At 42.1% G+C, this 20,091-nt stretch overlaps 2 protein-coding genes across 3 annotated transcripts in view; one reads left to right on the top strand and one right to left on the bottom strand.

Annotated features, from left to right (window-relative positions):
- LOC113007434 (syncytin-A-like) overlaps positions 1-20,091 on the bottom strand; it is a 445,664-nt gene that overhangs the window by 342,148 nt on the left and 83,425 nt on the right. The window lies entirely within an intron of this gene.
- On the top strand, positions 4,977-5,888 carry LOC113007438 (olfactory receptor 2AT4-like). Its single transcript, XM_026144006.1, has one exon. It carries the CDS (start codon positions 4,977-4,979, stop codon positions 5,886-5,888), a length of 912 nt encoding a protein of 303 aa, XP_025999791.1.

Here is a 20,091-nt window from a genome sequence, read left to right as displayed (position 1 = left end):
TGGGTCTAGAGATGGCTTTTTGAGTAAAGGTTTAACTACAGCCACCTTGAAGGCCTGTGATTATTAGAGATAGGTTGATCATATTTAAGATCGAAGAATTAATTAATGGCAGGACTTCTTTGAGCAGCTTTGTAGGAATGGGGTCTAAAAGACACGTTGATGGTTTGGAGGAAGTAATTATTGAAGTTAACTCAGAAAGATCAATTGGAGAAAAAGAGTCTAACTTAACATCAATGGTACTAAGAGTAGCTGTAGACGATATTACTTCTGTGGGATGATTATTGGTAATTTTTTCTCTAATGATAAGAATTTTATTTGTGAAGAAGTTCATGAAGTCATTACTAGTTAGCATTAAAGGGATGGTTGGCTCAAAAGAGCTATGACTTTTTGTCAGCCTGGTGTAGAATATTTAGCTGATTTAGAGTTTAGAAATGTGTTAAAATATAATGTAGAACTGTTGTAGAGACACTGACACTGCCCTCACTATAATAAAGGCTGATTGTAGGAGTAGATTGTAGACCTCCCCCACTGAGTGGAAATTCCCCAGAGGAAGTTTTAGGGTGGGGGTCTCAACATTTGTAACTGTGGTCTGGAAGTGAGAGGGGTTTTAAGACCTCTAGGGAGTCACCTACACCCACAGTGTTTTAACGGTCACGCACACACATCCACACGCACACTCACTCATGTGCACTCACACATACACACAGGTATGCGTACACAGTTACACACGAGCACTCACATAGACACGAGGGAACGCGCACATGTAGGCATTCATGTGCTCGTGCACATAGACACAGACAGAGTTTGCAGCACACCGTGGGGGGTTTATGATGGGGTCACTTCTATAAAACTGTGTTTCACAGACAAAGGGGTGAAGATTTGGAGAGGGACACCGGCCTCGTCTTCCCTTCTAGAAGTGCATGCTTAAATGAAGATGAATAAAGATTTTGTGAAAATGACTACTGAGTCCGGTGCTATCTCTGGACGCTCGAGGAATGAAAAGAACCGGGGTAAAACTGATTTCTCAACACTGGCTACAGTGCTGAAGAGAAACCTGGGGTTGTTCTTATTTTCTTCAATCAGTGACGAATAGTAAGATGTTCTGGCTTTGCGGAGGGCTTTCTTATAAATAAGCAAACTATTTCTCCAGGCTAAATGATGATCCTCTAAATTTGTGACACGCCATTTCCACTCCAGCTTACGAGTCATCTGCTTTAGGCTACTTGTTTGAGAATTATACCACGGAGTCAGGTACTTCTGATTTGAGACCTTAGTTTTCACAGGAGCTACAGTATCCAGAGTCATACGTAGTGAGGAGGTAAAATTATTAACAAGTTAATTGACCTCTATTGGGGTAGTGTTCAGATAGCTGCTCTGCTCTGTGTTGGTACAGGCCATTGAAGATGATAAAAATCTGGTAAGACCAGCAGATCTTCCCCTGGCTGATTTGCTGCTGCCTGGGGGTCTCCTCGCTTCTTCAGTCATGCTCCATTCACCACTTCCAGGCAGGTGATAAGCTCCCGAGTCTTCCTCAGCTCCTCCTCCTCTTTCAAAATAGTGACCATGCTCTTGGAATCCCACTTCAGACACCAAAGTGGTATGCAGAGGAATCTTAGCAAAAAAGCTCAACAGAAAGTTGGAGCTTGCTGTTCAACCCTAAGCTGGTAGGGGGAGCTCTTTAATAAACCCTTGCTGGAGCTACGCTGTGCTTCAAGCGTCAATAACAGCATAACAGAACTCACTTATGGTACTGCACTCATTCTATAAAACAATAACTGTCAGTGACTTTGAACCGCAGTATAAACACAACATTCAAGATAACAGTTAAAAGTAACGTAACCATAAACAATAAAACAAGAACATCTAAACAGCAGCACATGTCCCAAGGCATGATGGGAGAGAATTGCTGCTCCCCCAACACATCACAATATGATTCCAGTCGTGATAGTTGGATATCATGGTCGATCATGTCAAAGGCTGCTGTTAGGTCCGACAACAAGAGAGCAGAAGGGTTGCCAGAATTTAAGAGAATATTTAAGAAAATATCATTAAAACCTTAAAAGTGCAGTCTCAGTGCTGTGTAGTGATTTAAAACCAGCTTACAAATTTTCAGAGATCTTGTTAAGATCAAGGCTGGCGTGCAACTGTAAATAGACCACTTTCTCCAGAACTTTTGTAAGACAGGGAAGCTTTAAATTTGGCCTGTAATTAAGCAGAACAGTTGGGTCCGGATTTTGTTCTTTAAGAAGAGGCTGGATTTAAGCCTTTTTAAGATGTGATGGGACACAGCCTGTAGCAAGGGAAGTGTTAAATAATCTCTGGATAAAAGGACCAATAGTATCAAAAGTATTTTTAAGCCAACTTGGGGGAAGGCAATCTAATGTGAAGATCTTAGGCGATGAACAATATCTGAACTGATATGGAGTAATGTGCAATTATCAACCTATAGAGGGCTGAATTCAAAGACATCCTGAAAATCAAAATGAATAAGTGAATTAAAAAAATAAAATAAAAATGAATAAATCAGTGTCTCCCTGACAAGTTTCCTTGTGCCTGTTCCATGCCACTCCACTGCCACACAGAATATTCTTTATTGCTGTATATAGTCTTGTAAATAGTAGTGTAAAGTCATATTGAGTTAAGAGGTGTTTGGCGTCCGTGTTCTACATCTCACTGAATAAATAGGTGCTTTCAGTTGGCGGAGTTTCCTGAGCCTGCTTTTGGGTCCTTTCCCTCATGTTGGCCTCCGGGCCACCGTGTGACAGTAAGTACATCTTCTTTCACAACACGCTGGTATATATTTTGAATACAGTGGCTTGCAAAAGTATACGGCCCCCTTGAACTTTCCCACATTTTGTCACATTACAGCCACAAAAATGAATCAGTTTTATTGGAATTCCACGTGAAAGACCAAAACAAAGTGGTGTACACGTGAGAAGTTGAACGAAAATCATACATGATTCCAAACATTTTTTTACAAATAAATAACTGCAAAGTGGGGTGTGCGTAATTATTCAGCCCCCTTTGGTCTGAGTGCAGTCAGTTGCCCATAGACATTGCCTGATCCCTAATGACTAAATAGAGTGCACTTATGCACTTAGTGCACTAATGTCAGTACAAATACAGCTGCTCTGTGACGGCCTCAGAGGTTGTCAAAGAGAATATTGGGAGCAACAACACCATCAAGTCCAAAGAACACACCAGACAGGTCAGGGATAAAGTTATTAAGAAATTTAAAGCAGGCTTAGGCTACAAAAAGATTTCCCAAGCCTTGAACATCCCACAGAGCAATGTTCAAGTGATCATTCAGAAATGGAAGGAGTATGGCACAACTGTAAACCTACCAAGACAAGGCTGTCCACCTAAACTCACAGGCCGAACAAGGAGAGCGCTGATCAGAAATGCAGCCAAGAGGCCCATGGTGACTCTGGACGAGCTGCAGAGATCTACAGCTCAGGTGGGGGAATTTGTCCATAGGACAACTATTAGTCGTGCACTGCACAAAGTTGGCCTTTATGGAAGAGTGGCAAGAAGAAAGCCATTGTTAACAGAAAACCATAAGAAGTCCCATTTGCAGTTTGCCACAAGCCATGTGGGGGACATAGCAAACATGTGGAAGAAGGTGCTCTGGACAGATGAGACCAAAATGGAACTTTTTGGCCAAAATGCAAAACGCTATGTGTGGCGGAAAACTAACACTGCACATCACTCTGAACACACGATCCCCACTGTCAAATATGGTGGTGGCAGCATCATGCTCTGGGGGTGTTTCTCTTCAACAGGGACAGGGAAGCTGGTCAGAGTTGATGGGAAGATGGATGGAGCCAAATACAGGGCAATCTTGGAAGAAAAAGACTTGAGAGTGGGGCAGAGGTTCACCTTCCAGCAGGACAACGACCCTAAACATAAAGCCAGGGCAACAATGGAATGGTTTAAAACAAAACATATCCATGTGTTAGAATGGCCCAGTCAAAGTCCAGATCTAAATCCAATCAAGAATCTGTGGCAAGATCAGAAAACTGCTGTTCACAAATGCTGTCCATCTAATCTGAGTGAGCTGGAGCTGTTTTGCAAAGAAGAATGGGCAAGGATTTCAGTCTGTAGATGTGCAAAGCTGGTAGAGACATACCCTAAAAGACTGACAGCTGTAATTGCAGCAAAAGGTGGTTCAACAAAGTATTGACTCAGGGGGCTGAATAATTACACACACCCCACTTTACAGTTATTTATTTGTAAGAAAAGTTTGGAATCATGTATGATTTTCGTTCCACTTCTCACGTGTGCACCACTTTGTTTTGGTCTTTCACGTGGAATTCCAATAAAATTGATTCATGTTTGTGGCTGTAATGTGACAAAATGTGGAAAAGTTCAAGGGGGCCGAATACTTTTGCAAGCCACTGTAATTCTATGAATAGCCCAATTCAAGCTTGTCCTGCACTTTACCTTTATAATAAAAATATATTTTTGTAAGTCCGTAATATAAAGGAAATTATTTTTTTTTAAAAAGGAAACTGATTTCCTTGGCACTATTACAAGGCAGGAAGCATGTGTTGGATGAATACATCATATTATAAAACTAAAAAAAAATCCTCAAAAAATATATTCTTCCTAAACTACTGAAATTTCACTGTTGAAATTAAACATATGATATGACAAACAATTCAGTTCACACTGAACGGAAAGGAGAGGTTAACTGTACACTCCTAAAGCCTAAATTACAAGAGACTGAACAATCATATTTCAGACCTTCTCTCTTGAGGATGAGTTAACCTGATAAAAACCTTATACAGACTTGCATGATACACTGTGTGTGTTTGGATGATGAAGGTGCTCAGAGACAGATTTCAGATATTTTTTATGAACACGAGACACAGTAAGAGTTGAATACTGGTATAGTTTTGAATTTATTTTTTGTTTGTTTGTTTTTGCTTTGGATTTTTACTGGTTTCGCAAGTTGTTTTTTATGTTTTGTCTTCATGGATGAAGAATTAAATGTTACATATCTAACTCTAGACTGGTACACAGAAATGAACAAGTACAGATATGTTTTCTTTTTCATCATGTTTACATTATTTATTCTAATAATCTGCACTAATTCTACTATTCTGTATCTCATTTGGATTCATAAAAACCTCCATGAGCCTATGTACATTTTCATTGCAGCTTTGCTACTTAACTCTGTTCTTTACAGCACAACTATTTACCCAAAACTGCTGATTGACTTTTTATCTGAAAAACAAGTCACAACATATTCAGCCTGTCTCTTTCAGTTTTTTACGTTTTATACTCTAGCTTGTTCAGAATTCCTTCTGTTGGCTGCTATGGCCTATGACAGATATGTGGCTATATGTAAACCTCTGGAATATCAAACTCTCATGAGAAAAACTACTGTGGGTATTTTCCTGGTCGTGGCTTGGCTTGTACCTGCTTGTCATGTTGCTGTCCTAGCAATAGCAAGTGCTGGAGCTAAACTGTGCGACTCTAATATAAAAGGAATATTTTGTAATAATGCAGTTTACACTCTTCAGTGTGAAAGATCAAGATTAATTACTATCTTTGGTGTGGTTGCTTTGGTAGATCTCTCAATACTTCCTATGCTCTTTATAGTTTTCACATACACAAAACTATTTATAGTTTCTCATCGAAGTTGTAAAGAAATTAGGAAGAAAGCTGCAGAGACTTGTTTACCCCATCTTTTAGTTTTAATCAGTTATTCAGCTTTTTTTGTGTATGATGTAAGCATAGCTCGTGTGAAATCAGATTTTCCAAAAACCACACGCATAATAATGACATTACAAATAATGCTCTATCAGCCTTTGCTAAATCCGTTCATTTATGGGCTTAAAATGAAGGAAATTTCTAAACATTTAAATAAGCTGCTTTCTTAGGCCAACATCATTCCTTGTATTAAAACTTAAAGCTAAGGTGAAGTCATTTTGTCGTTAATCGGTTTTGTGCAGTTATTCAAAACATCTTTCTTTCTACATAATCAAATCATTCCAACTTTCAGGCAGAACATTTTTCATATTAGAATATTATATCTGGGAAAGTACAAGAAAATTTGAAGTGAAATAGCCCAGAGTACTAATAGATACTACGTAGTAGATACTACATATACTAGATATTGCCTGCCTTGTTTTTCCCTTCATGCTGCTGGAAATGATCTCAGTTAATTTCTTTGGTAGTAAACTGCTGCAGATGTGTGACACACCCTTTCAGATTCACCACTAACATCTGCATCATGCTTGTGCATATCATAAACACCTCGTATAAGAGTAATTGAAGACCTGGTGGATTATTTAGATTTGTAATACAGTGGGGAAACCAATATGAGAAACAAATCTCTGTGGTGTTGCATCAGGAATGGTGTCTGACAAAAATCTGCTGTGGCAACGTCTTGTGAAAATGTAGCTTTTCCTGTCAGACAACTCTATACGCATGAAACACATCAAACCATCTTTACTTCTAAACCATTTTTTAAGCTGCTTATCTTTAATCACAACCTTAATTTTATAACATTGAATATGTCTAACTATATTTACATAATTAAATGTGTTTTATTATTCATATAGTTATCCATTCAAACATGATAAGTCACATGTTGCCAATGTTTCTTTCTGTTACTTGCTTGTCCCGCTACAGCACTACAGCAGTTTCATATGTAAATACCTGTATCATTTTTGTTATAAAAAACTTTCTATGAGTGGGAAAGCAGTTAAAACAGAGTGATGAGAGGCAGTTTTACAGCAATATACTACATTAAAAATCTGTTTTCTTGAATAGTAAAATTGACTTAAATTGATTACTAAAATGAAATTTAATGAATATCCAAAAGTACTAAAAGTAGAGAGGGTGTCAGCCAATTATAAATACAATAACCTCAGTTTTATCTGAACCATTAAGCACGAAATTAGAGGTCTTGTTAACAATAAACCAAGATACTCCTCCTCCTCCTCCTCTTCGGGGAGTAACTTGTCCCGGGCTCAACCTGGGCACTCAAGTGGGCACTCAACCTTTCTGGCAGAGAACAGCTTGCAGTGGATATGGAGGTGCTGATTTGCACAATTTTCACTTCACACTCAGGCACAAATTGTTCCACTGCAAGCTGGAGAAACCTTCAGCCCTTGCTAAGCCTAGATATTCTGTCCAAAACTATGAACAGAATCGGTGACAAAGGGCAGTCGTGCACTAAGCAAAAATGACCATGTGAGAATCTCTCTGATTGGTCAGAGACACAGGCTCTTAACATAGTCAAATATGTGGTAATGTCATGGCTTGGGTCTGAGAGCCGAAGGCTCATGTGTTTCTGTATTTACCTCAAGCTGACGATCCTCGGGGGTCGTCCTGCCCGGGGGGGTCTGTACTTATGCTCCTTTTCTGTGTGTTTATGTTCATTTATGCTCCCGGATGCTTCGGTCTCTGAGGGATTGCAACCTGGAAGTGTTCTCACACTGGAGCCTGCCACATCTGCCACTCATCAGCTGTCACCAACTGCAACTGATAGCCTCGTCAAGAGTGCCCTATTTAAGAGTGTGGCTGAGATCCAGTTGGCGCTGGATTCTTGAGTCTGACTTGGATCAGGAGCGAAGTGTGTTTTTCACGGAGCGGAACCACTGTTGGGAACGGAAGTTTTTGGAGTTGCTGTTGTCACTTTTTTATGGACACTTGCACTGTGTGGGATTCAGGGAGAATTGCCATGGGGTCACAGTGCTGGGTTTTGCAAGCAGTTGTTCTTCATTGGACTTTGTAAATAAATTCACTGTTCATCATAAGAGTCCTGCATTTGGATCGTATCTTTCCCTGCAACTCTGCGGTCTATCGTCTGTTGCCTGTCTTGTCTGGCACTGTAGCAATAATAATTATTGTCTGAACGTCAAGAAATATTCCAAACAGATTTGTCTTGATACATGCCAATCACCCAGGTAAGTAAATCCCAAAAGTTTATTCTGTTCATCTGGATGTCAAGATGAACAGAATCAACCTTTGGATGGATCTATTTTCCCAAGTGAGAAAAAGTTTGCTATAACAGTCCACTTGATTGCCATAGTTTATTAGATTTTTATTAGTTTTTTTGTTTTGTTTTGTTTTAAATTTTAAGTTATTACAATAAAAATGAACAGGACCGGGGGATGGCAAAGAAAAAGAAGAAGGAACGAGAAGTTGGGAATTAACAGAAGGAGAGGGAAACAAAAATAGCAGACAAGAGGGATAAAGAAAGAAAAGACACTGAAAATCTGTTTCAACACTTACTGGAAAAAAGAAAAGAAAAGAAAGCAACATAGTAGGAAAACCACAGCAACAACCAACATAAGCATAGGTAACAGTAAATAATAAGTACTAAATGCTACTGAGCAACATACCATGGAAGCGTAGAGCTATCACCCAGGCAAAAGAAAAATAGAGCTATATTACATTATAATGTGAAAAGTTTATTGATCTAACAATATACCTTTCATGTTTCATATAGTATCATGTTAGTGCAATATACTTTTCACGTTTGAACAACAAAATATCATGTTATTACAATATACATAATTATCATGCTATAACAAAAAAACGTTCACGTTCTTAAAATATAAATCCTATATTGTACGAACATGACATACTTACAAACATGCATTCCCACCCTCACATTATGAAGATAGTACACACACTCACACTCCTCAAACATACTCTATACCAGGGGTAGGCAACCTTTCTGATGATGAGTGCCATCTAAAATTTCCTCAGAAGTCAGTGTGCCATATGATTACATTAGCAATAAATGTAATAACACTCAATATTAACAGTTACACACTATATAGAACCACTTTATAGAACTATATTTGTTTTTGGGTTTTTTTGTATTTTTTATTTTTTTTTTTTGCCTGTCCCGTTTGGCTCTTTTGCCATCAGAATTGTTGTCTAAAGGCAAAGAAAGATGCCCAACGGATTTACTTTACCAAATTGACCATCCCAGCCTTGCCGTAATGGTCCATTTGATTCACCTTTTGTTGTTTATTTTATTTTCACTTACTGAATACGGGACAGACTTGACTGGGGGAAAGAAGGGGAGAAAGAAAGAGGGAAAGAGAAACAGCTGAGAAGAGGGACGGGGGAGAAGGGCAAAAGACAAAAACCAACAGAACGGGCAGAGAAAGAAAAAAAAGAAGAAAAAAAGAAAAAAAAATGCATATATCAATCACCTGGGTCACCTGCTGAGAAAGAAAAAAAGAAAAGAAGCAGAAGAGAACAAGAGTAATAGAATAAACAACATCACAATGATATATGGGAATATGACAGTAAATACTAAATATTAAACATAATTGTTCAGCACATAAGATCAACAGAACACAGTGTGCTTTGAGGTAGGAGCCAAAAAGGGTGTAGTTTGTGGGTGTGATCACCCGTGTGTACACCTGTGAGCATGGACGCGCTTGTTTTTTTTTTTTTAAAGGTTCCTTCATGTAATAATCTGCTAGAGGGTGTGGGGGGGCCACAGCCCCGTCCTCCAGGGCATGAAGCAGGTATGGAGGAGATCAAAACTCCAGACATCCAGAGGCCCCCAGAACACAAGAGACCAAGGAAGACCAACAGAGGGGCAGCCACGCCACTGTCCCAGAAAGAGCTGAGGAGAGTCCCAGATGAGGGCTCACTCAGCAGCCGCGGAGCAGAAGCCAGGGGGAGTTGCAGTGACGCGCCCGTGAGCTCCGCCGGCAGCCAGCCGCGCCTGAGTGACCGAGCCCCAGGCCGAGAGGCCGGGGGCACCCCACCTCCGAAGTGGCCCGAGCGAGCCCCAGGCTCCAGGCCCCGATAAGCGGCCGCCAAGGAGTGAGCCGGTGTGTACCTGGACGCCCATCCCCGGACACAAAGAACTACCAACGCACCGATGTCTGAGGGGGTCCGCCACTGGCAGGGGAAGTGGTGGTAGGGGGAGATAGATCTCCAAACCCTGGAGGGCCTGAGGTGTCCCCAGAGAGGTGGCGCCTGACACCCAACCTGACATATAGACACAGATATACAGGCACACACAGATACAAACATCCGTTCCCACCCTCATGCTCTCATATGCACTTACTCCACACTCAACCAACGTGGAGACAGACATAAAGAGACGCTGTACACACGATCACACTCCCCAAGCGTACGGGTCTAGGTACCCTTGCCCCTGGAGGGGGGAACTGCACCCAGACCCAGGTGGTGTTACCCTTTTCCCTGCGGTGGGGGGAGGCAGACCGCCCTGACTCCGCAGCAGCAGGAAGGCCCCACACTCCAGACCGCAGTCGGACGGCCAACTCCTCCTCCTAGCCCCCCCGCTCCAGCAGGTCGCAGAGAATGGGGGTGAGAGAAGACTCCAAACCTCCCTCCACCCGCTCATTGTAGTGTTGATGCATGTGTGTTCTAAGGTGCATTTAAAACCCAGGAGGGCATGGAGCTACCTGCCAGAGAGCAGCAGGTAAGCGCATGGTCCCTCCTGCTAGCCCTCAATGTCTACGTGTATTTAAAATTGAGAGGTGGGCAACGACGCCAGGGGTGGGGTGTACACCCTGATGGTACTTTGGATTCCGTGTATCGTGCCCACCCTCAAGATCCTATATGTATGTGTAATGAGAGTGTGAGTAATGTGAATGTCTAAGTTGTGGGATAAAATTGAGGCAGAGGCAGCCAGAAGGGGACAGAGGGGGGGGGGGGGGGGTAGCCTCCTCTGCACCCTGGTGACATACCCCTACTCCAAGGTCCTGCATGTGTGGGTGGTTGTGGTGGAGCGGGAAGAGGGAGGCAGCTGGAGATGGGGAGGGAAGGAAGGGAGGGGCAAGTGACCCCTCCCTGGGGCCAGCTCCCCCGCTGACCCCAGTAGGCACCCCCATACTCCGCGACCCACCAGGGAAAGGGGGCCCAGGCCCATCCAGACCGGGGCCCAGTGCAGCAGCACCTCCCGGCCCCACAGAGCCCGGGACAGTCCACCCAACCCCACCACAGAGAAAACTGCACCCACCCCACCATCCACTCATCTTCCAGACTACATAAGACAATAAACACCCAGGCTGAGATCTTCCTCCACCTCTCCTGTATCTCCCCCTCCTGCAGAGGGAGCTCCTGAGGAGAGGAAAGATCCTGCAAGATGTGACAATCTCCCCCACCAGTTGAAGAGCCCTCCAGGTGGCTCGATGCACCGGCGGCACCCTGCTCCAGGGCTGGGCCCCCATGCACCCACCCGCCCACAACCCCGGCAACACACCAACCAGGACCCAAGCCCCCGAGGCCCGTTCCGGGTCCCAGCCCAGAGACGGAGCGCCCCAGAACCTCACGCCCATCCCGGACCCACCCAGGGGCAGCCAGGCTACCAGGTCAGTAACCCACGTCCGTCAGCACAGACCCTCCCCTAGCCCCTCTGCGCGCAGCCGCGAGGAAACAGTCACCTGAGAGCCAACAGAGCCCCTAACCGGACATGACCGCTACCCCGGGTTGAGCCCCCCAAGGAAGATGCCTCCGGGGAACCCCCCGACGCCCTAAGCCTGTCCCTACCCCCACACCAATCACAACAGTGAAGGCGGGACCAAACTATGACCCCCCACCCCCACTAGGTGATGGAGCTGATCAAAGGAGCCCAGAGCAATTAATCTGATGTGGTGGCAGAGGCTGTATCAAGACTAATGTAATCTAATAGATAATTTCTATATTGGTTAGAATTAAGATTATTTTTATTTTTCCAGTTCATGAGGACTGTTTTCTTGGCTATGCATAGGGCAGTGAAAACCATATGGGCGATATTCTTTTCTGAAGTGACATTATCTAAGCTGCCCAACAAACACACTAAGGGGGAAGTTGGAATGTTACATTTCAGACACTTCGATAAGTCTTCACATATCTCGCGCCAAACCTTCTGAACTGGTGGACAGAACCAAAGAGCGTGGATATAATTGTCCGGTGAATTGGTTTGGCAGTGTGAGCAGTTGTTGGTAGACGTAAAGCCCATCTTGAACATCCGATGATCTGTATAGTGCACTCTATGTAATATTTTGTATTGAATTAATTGAAGACTGGGATTTCTAATTAGATGAAAGGTTTTTAAGCAAATCTGAGACCAGAAGTTTAGGTCTAAGTTAACTGATAAATCCGCTTCCCATTTTGCAATAGGAAGTGATATCGATTCATCTGTTTTAGAAAGCATTCTGTATATTTTGGATAGTAATTTGGGGGTTTTAAGAGTAAGAAATTGAACCACACTTGGTGGTGTTTGTAGTTCAACTTGACCCGGTTTAAATTTCTTTTTTACTATGGATTTAATTTGTTGATATTCTAAAAATCTTTTCTTGTTGATCCCATATTGTGTAACTAGTCCGTCAAATGAAATAAATTCTGTTCCTTCTAGTACATGTTCTAAATATTTGATTCCTTTACCACTCCAATCTGAAAAGTTTATCATATTATTGTTTTGTAATATGTCAGGGTTGTTCCAGATAGGTGTACGTTTGCATGGGATTAATGAAGACGCCGTCAATTTTAGAAACTCCCACCATGCTGTCAGAGAAGAGCTGATGTTGATGCTTTTAAAGCATTCATGTCGTTGGATGTTTGAGCTGATAAATGGTAGGTCTGAGATCTCTAGATTATTGCAGAGTGCTTGTTCTACATCTAGCCAAGGTTCATCTAAGAGGGTATGTTTTAGCCATCCTGAGATAAACTGAAGCCTGTTGGCTAAGAAGTAGTGCTGAAAGTTAGGCAGTTCTAGTCCTCCTTTATCCTTGGTCTTTTGTAGTGTTTTTAAGCTTATACGTGGCGGTTTATTTTTCCAAAGGAATTTGGACATACATGAATCTAGAACCAATCTTGTGGCGGTTTAGTTGGGATCATTGAGAATAAATAATTTATTTTTGGTAAGACCATCATTTTTATAGCGGCAACCCTTCCCATGAGTGATATGGGTAGACATTTCCATCTAGCCAGATCATCTTCTACCTTCTTTAAAAGTGGGATATGGTTTAATTTAGTTAGATCTGCAAGCTTGGGAGAAACATTAATACCTAAATATTTTATATTTCCCGATTGCAGTGGTGTAGAAGAGGAATTATGGAAGGAGCAATTAATCGGTAGGACTGTAGATTTTGACCAGTTAATTGAGTAATCTGATATTCTTGCAAAAGAGTTTATCAATTCAATCACCCCAGAGATATTGGTTTGTGAATTTTGGAGAAAGAGTAACACATCATCCGCATAAAGGCTGATTTTATGTTCCACGTTCTTGCATTTTATGCCCTTAATTACTGAATTCTGTCTAATTGCTGCTGCTAGTGGTTCAATAAAAATTGCAAACAGTGAAGGGGAGAGTGGGCATCCCTGCCTGGTGCCCCTCAAGAGACAGAAGCTGGAGGATGTCTGGTCATTTGTTCTAACACAAGCTGTTGGGGAATTATATAATATTTTTAACCAGTTTATGAAAGAGGATCCAAAACCAAATTTGTGTAAAGTTGCAAATAGAAATTTCCAGTTAACTCTGTCAAATGCTTTTTCTGCGTCTAAAGAGAATATTGTAGTTTCTAGGTTTTTACTGTATGAGTAGTCTATCAAATTAAGTAATCTACGTGTATTTGTTGATGAGTGCCTACCTTTTATGAAACCAGTTTGGTCAGGATGAATTAAGAGGGGGGTTATTTTCTCCAGTCTCTTTGAGAGAGCTTTGCAGATTATTTTAAGGTCTACATTTATAAGGGATATTGGACGATAGCTTGAGGGATATACAGGGTCTTTGCCTGGTTTTAGCAGGAGATTAATGTTTGCAGAATTCATATTTGATGGAAGTCTGCCCTTTTCTTTAATTTCCAACAACGTTCTGTAGAAAACTGGTGCTAGAATCGACCAGAATTCTTTGTAGAATTCTGCAGGAAAGCCGTCTGGACCTGGAGCCTTATTATTGGGCATACTTATCAGGGCTTCCTGGAGAACTATATTTGTTTGCAGATGTTGGCAGCTATCAGTGAATAGTTGTCAGCTATTTTGAAACAAAAAAGACACTTTTTATCAATAACAAGAACTCCATAACAGCAAATGAACTGTACAACAGAAAATGCAAATGCTATTTATGGTCTCCTCACAACAAAAAGAAAAATAAACTGGGCCAAAATGGCATGTCTGTGTCTCTGAGTGGGAGACCAGAGAGCGTCACCAGCTGAGTGTCCAGCATTCAGACTTGACCTGAGGACACTCATGTGAGAGAAAATCTGCTCACAAAGATATGTAGAGCCAAATACTGTCAATAAGGCCTCTGCAATGTTCTGAAGACAGTTAAACTTGTCAGGTAGTGATGTCCAGCAGGTTAAAATGAAAGCTCCATGAACATGCACAGCTGTGGATTCCAGCTGCTTCGATGTTGCATTAAATGGGATTAACTCAGCCAGTTAATGAGAGACAAATCTAGGTGCTCATTAAAGCTTTCTGGTTTGATCAGAAAATAAAACATTGGTCCATACACCTGAAAGTCCCAAAAACGCATTGTGAATTCTGTCTCGAGTCTACGGATGTATCTGTGTATTTCCACGGTGCTGATGCTGAGCGGAGAGCTCCTGAAGCTTTGAAGTGTCAGAATGTGGAAAGCTAACAACATCCCTCTTACCAGTAGGCTAAGTTATTTTTAGCCAATTACAAGTTGAATCTGGTAGTTGGGGTTGTTAGCTAATATGCCGTCATTAAGAAGCGGCACAACTAATGTGTCTATGCAAGCTAATTTGCGATGTGCACTGCCTCCAGGCCATTTATTTTTTAATGCACCTTCTCAGATTAATTCATTGCGTGGCCGGGCATTTTGACTAGAGACCGGCCCACCAGGTATTATAGGAAAAGCCATAAAGCCTTTGAATGAAAACAAACGCTGTTGTGGCAGTGATGTACAGTCTTGTTGGTGTATGATTTCTCTGCATTTTACGTTGGATAAAAACTTTGGTTGTAAGCTTCAGATAATTATTTAATAACAGCCAGACATTTTAAATGAGAATAAGAAAGTATTTCTTTGTGCCCTCCTTTCCCTGTTAATGCCCTACCTGGCCCCCCCAAAACTTTGCTAGACCCACCCCTGCACAGTTACCAGCTGTCAGTTACTTAGAAAAGGATCCTGGTGTTATTTGTCTCTCAGAAACAGTTCATAACTTCCCTTCAACTCATTCATGTCACTTAAAAGGTAAACCGGTTTCTCCATCACCTGTTCAGCTCTGATGATTCAGTAAGGACATCTCCTGGTTTCATCTTCGTTTTTCCCTCTCACCAGATAATCAAACCGATATCATGTGTTACGTCTGGTTCGGTTTGGGTAAGACGGAAAAACAGCCGAGTCCGTGTAGGTGACAAACATAGTGATTTTATTGCACACTTCTAAGACAGAAGCATGGGAAGACAAGCGTACAGCCACAGATCTCCAAAGAGTGGACAGCTCCCCCTCCTTATATAAGCTATGATGACGTCACACAGTCAGACCTTACTGGAAATGATAACAGTTTGGGCCTGTTCAGAGAGTTTACCTAATATGGACATCAACTGCTAGTTGTTAGAGAAAAACAAGTGTGTATTACATTGTGCATTTTGTGAAAGTGTATCTATCAGAAAACTGTCCTCAGATGACCCTCCTATTATTACTAAGTGTGTGTGTACACATTCATGTGTTGTATAAGAGCGTGCATGTACTTTCAAGGCCTGTGTACGTGCAGAACGGAACATGGAACCAAGGCAGGGTCCAGCAGGCCCCACAGGCTTCTGAGTGATTACAGAACTGTGAAACAGCTTTAAGCAAATAACATGAATAGTACAGAACAACAATAGACTGATTAGAGTACTGATAATCTGTGTAGATTAATGTTAACCTAGATATGGTTCAAAGATTATTCTGTCAACTGGTTCAACAATGGTAAATGATTAATGATTGATACTTCTGATTATAACTGTGATCATAAGAATACAAAATAAAATATCTCCTGGTCACATTCCTCCTCTTTGGGCTGGCTTGCCAGCCCAACTCACACCAGGATTTATTTCCAAACCAAACAAACACGTTATGACACTTATCAATCCCAACGCCTCCGTTGTTTTCCAATTTTCCCACACCCCAGCTGTTCTTTTAGCTTCAGACTCGAGTTTCAGCCTGACACGCTTCAGGCCCCTTTACCACCTCCTCTTGGAGTGAAGAAACGCCCTCGGATTCTTCTTTCTTCGACTTCCGGGGTTATACCACCCTTCAGTCGCTACACAAATCTGTGTGTTTGGTGTCCGTTGTGACCGCCGTGTCCCCCTTTTTGCCAAAAGCCTCTCGAACCACGTTGGTCTCTGGTGTTCCTAGTTTTAGCCAACCCCTTCCTGGTTATCGCTGTGGTTATGGGATCCATCCATCTTATCAAGGAGCCCCAAGGCCATGACACTTGACCCCAGTTGCTGTGAAGGGTCCCCATATCTCCGTGTCCCCGTCTGGTGTCTGTTCCCTTCTCTGCAAGAGACAGAAAGCCAACACCTCTCCTGCGCTGGCTCTCCTAACCTAATGTCGTTGACTTTGTTTATTCCAATCCTATGCCATGCTTATGTGTGTAAGCGTGCATGCATTTAACCCTCTGCACGTGAAGTCAATAGCTCCAATATATCAATCCGATCCGTTGTCGGATGAAGCTTTTGACCTTCACAGACTAAGTGCCAGCTCCTTATAAGCACATTTGCAAGGTGTGTATAAAAATGAACAACAGACCTCAAACAAATTGGGCATTCTCAATTCTAACATGAGTGTAGTACTCAGTTTCTGATCATCTAATTATGCTTCTCACTCGTTCCCTAAATTGTCTAGAAACCTTTAATAAATTATTAAAACACAGACCAAATGATAGACCCCCTATATAGCTTTTGGCCTTTATGAGCACACTTCAATAATGAGCAACAACTTGCAATCTGTACCAAAAAATCTTCATGGTCCCACCTGCAATTAAAGATCAGATGCATTTTATACCTGTTTTAATTCCTCCTTATATAGAACCTCCTCAGTTTCAGGTTAGTAGCGATTAGTCTCAATCAATCGTTCTAGTTGTATTTTGCAATTCAGCTAAAAAGCAAACCTGTTAAAGTAAACAGCTTATTTACAACCACCTGCAAATCATAAGAGTAATAAACGGTTCAGCACAACAGACAAGTATCATGTTCAGGTTTCCCCAATCATTAAACCACTATTATTGCCAGAATTTGCTTTATTCACCCTTTGGGCAATGTTATTCCAAGAGAGAGAAAGAGAGAGAGAGAGAGAGAGCGAGAGCCCCTAATGGCCAGTTAGTGGGCTCTAGGTCAAACTGTCCCCAAATTTGTTATTTGTTATTATTACTTGTTTTCATGTCACTTGTCTGTTTTCTACTGCACCCTTCTCACCAAAGCAAAGCAAACATCAGCAGCACATTGACCGTAGTCAGCCATCCTCATTCCATAGGTGCTATAAAACATTTCCTGTAAAAGAATCACAGTTTTCAAGACAGAGTGTGTCTCCCCCAACACTCTCACCAGAATACAGTGTAATAGCATCCCCCACTCCTAACCCATAAACACCGTTTCTTCACACATCCGCCCAGAAATCCTGTAATAGAAAAACATTAAAACTGTAACCCTGTAGGGAAGAAAATGTAAATGGTAACGCTGCGCAGTTACCTCTGTAAACAACACAAGACACAAAAATGGCATTTAAAGGTTCACTCATCCTCGAATATTTTGTCATCCTTCTACTCCTGTAAAAGAAACACACATAAATTCATCCACCCTTTTATCCTATCTAGGTGGAGGTGGTTAACCTTGAGTCATGGTCAAGTCTTGTCATCTTTTACCAGTCAGTCCGTTTGTTTTTATTTCCAGTCTTTCATCCATTCATCCATTCTTTCTTTCTTTGCTGATAGTGAAACCTGTCGTCGCATTTAGTTTCCACACTCAGCAAAATGACGTCATCTCAAAAAGAAAACAAGAACTTGAGTTTGGATTACCTCGCTGAATCCTTTTTTAAACAGGGACTCTCATTTCTAATTGTCCCCACAAGTGTTTCCTCCAGAACCCATTTCAATGCGGAGAAACTCACTTACAACAATTTTCTCGCCGACGTGTAATGCTTGTAATTTCCGTTGTGCAGATCTGCTTAAAGAAAAGATTCACAAACAAAAATCAGTGCACTGTTCAAAATATAAAACAAAATAAAATGAAAAATAACAAAAACAAAATGCAGACGCCCGGGTCTTAGGACTTGTCACTGAATATCCCTCCCATCAATAAAAATACCAAACCTAAACCTACACAGAGTCAAATCAACACCACTGCAACCTTTTCATATTCATAAACCTATATGTTTTGCGTTCGTGAAACAAAATTGAACCATTAAGTAAGTTGAGCTCTTGAAATGTTTTAATTCTCTTAATTCTGCCAGTTTATTTCAACACTTATTCAATGACTTTTATTCAACTGCTACTTGGTCACTCGAATTTTACCTGTTCAAATTGCCTAGGGTTCAACAAAGTCTAGATCCCCGTTATCATGAACCTTGAACGGTGTACGATGATTTACTTACAGTAATTTAGAATCATCACTCAACCTAGCTCTACTACTGGCACTGCGTGACTTTTTCTCACACTGGAAACCCGAATTTAGTACAGAACTTTAATGCCTCAGGCAATCGTGCTCAAAGGCTGTCCCCCCTTCTCTTCTTCTTTGTCCGTGTGTTCCTCCTTTATTAAATCTCCATCACAATGACGTGGCGCTCTGAAATAAAACTCACACTGTTAGTTCCTCGTTTTCACTCTGCACCACTGCTCAGAGGGTTTTCTTTTTCTTTTTAGTGTACAGTAAACAATTAAGTCGAGGCCTTAAGCCCCGGATATCTCGCACAGGCATCGTTTTCATAACCAAACCGCTCCGGACTCGGCTCCCCAGACCACACAAATGCCCTCTGGGCTTATTATTATAGCAAATTCTGTATTTGACGTTGTCGTGTGCAGCATTGAGCCTTTGTCAGTAAAGCATTCTTCATTGCAGTAGCTGGAGCATTGTGTGTCACTTCTTAGTAGATTAAATCAACATTTTGATTTTAGTGCATGGGTATGTATCAGTTTTTACTCCCTCAACAAGTGCATAAGTGTTCATGTGTGTGTTTCCCTTCATTCTAAGTAGGCGCATGCAGAAGTGTGTATTCGTGTGTTGGTGTATGTTTGTGTTCATCACCTTCCTGTTCTGTAGTTTAGGTAAACCAGCGGCCTGACGCATGGCCTAGGGTCCTCCCCTCCTCTTAGGGTCTGTTTTCATCCGTTGTTGCAGCTGCCTGCATCTTCTCCTTGTACCTTGACCCTTTTGCTTCTGTATGGTCTTTCAGGGTTTACTCCTGCTGTTGGAGCTTTGCGTCAAGTCTGACGACCTCCTGCTCCAGCAAGCTTCCGCCTGATTACAAGTCCTGTACGTGAAACTCCAAGTCTGACTGATGAGTTCAATTAGCAGCCAGCTCCTCCGGAGCCATGCTCAATTTCTGTTCTGATGCCTTGAGCTCTTACTGAGGGCAAACACCTCAGAGTCTTTCCTTCCACGTCAGATTGGAGTCTGTTTATGTTGTCCTTACTCTGCTCCACGGCCTTCTGCAGCTCTTCCGTTCGGCTCTTCTCAGAGGTCAGCATTCTTTTGCTCACCGCCCCTTTTCCTCCGGGCTTAATGCGCGTCTCGTCACAGCTCTGTCAGCTGACGCAGCCTGGGAATTTCCCCCGTGTAGTGAAACGGGCTTTAGGTTTAGTGCTCTCCGTCTCTGCTGCATGAGATCACTCTTTTGCAGCACTGTTGACATCCTCAAGTTGTTGTTGTGAGTCCAGCTGCTGTGGCCTTCAGGGGTCAAAGGGTCAAAGATGGTCGATGGTAGAGGGGAGGGTGGGAGTCCAGGTCAGCTTCGGCTTTCAGAAAAAACAAAAACAAAAACAAAACAGGCGAACAGGAAAATGATGTTGTGTTGGCTGTGCTGTGTTAGCTGAGATCTCGTCTCCCCCCTTTTTTTTTTTTGTTTTTTTCTCACCATATAATCAACTCATAACCCCTCAAGTTGACAGGACAACACAGGTACGTGTTAAAATTCTTAAGATCCTGTTTAGA

The sequence above is a fragment of the Astatotilapia calliptera genome, chromosome 16, assembly GCF_900246225.1.
Source record: "Astatotilapia calliptera chromosome 16, fAstCal1.2, whole genome shotgun sequence".
NCBI lineage: Eukaryota > Metazoa > Chordata > Actinopteri > Cichliformes > Cichlidae > Astatotilapia > Astatotilapia calliptera.
Note: the sequence above shows the minus strand (reverse complement) of the source record. Positions and strands in the feature narration are given on the sequence as shown.

Bases quoted from the DNA above. Each gene is read 5' to 3' on its own strand.
- LOC113007438 (XM_026144006.1), top strand. From the start codon at position 4,977: ATGGATGAAGAATTAAATGTTACATATCTAACTCTAGACTGGTACACA.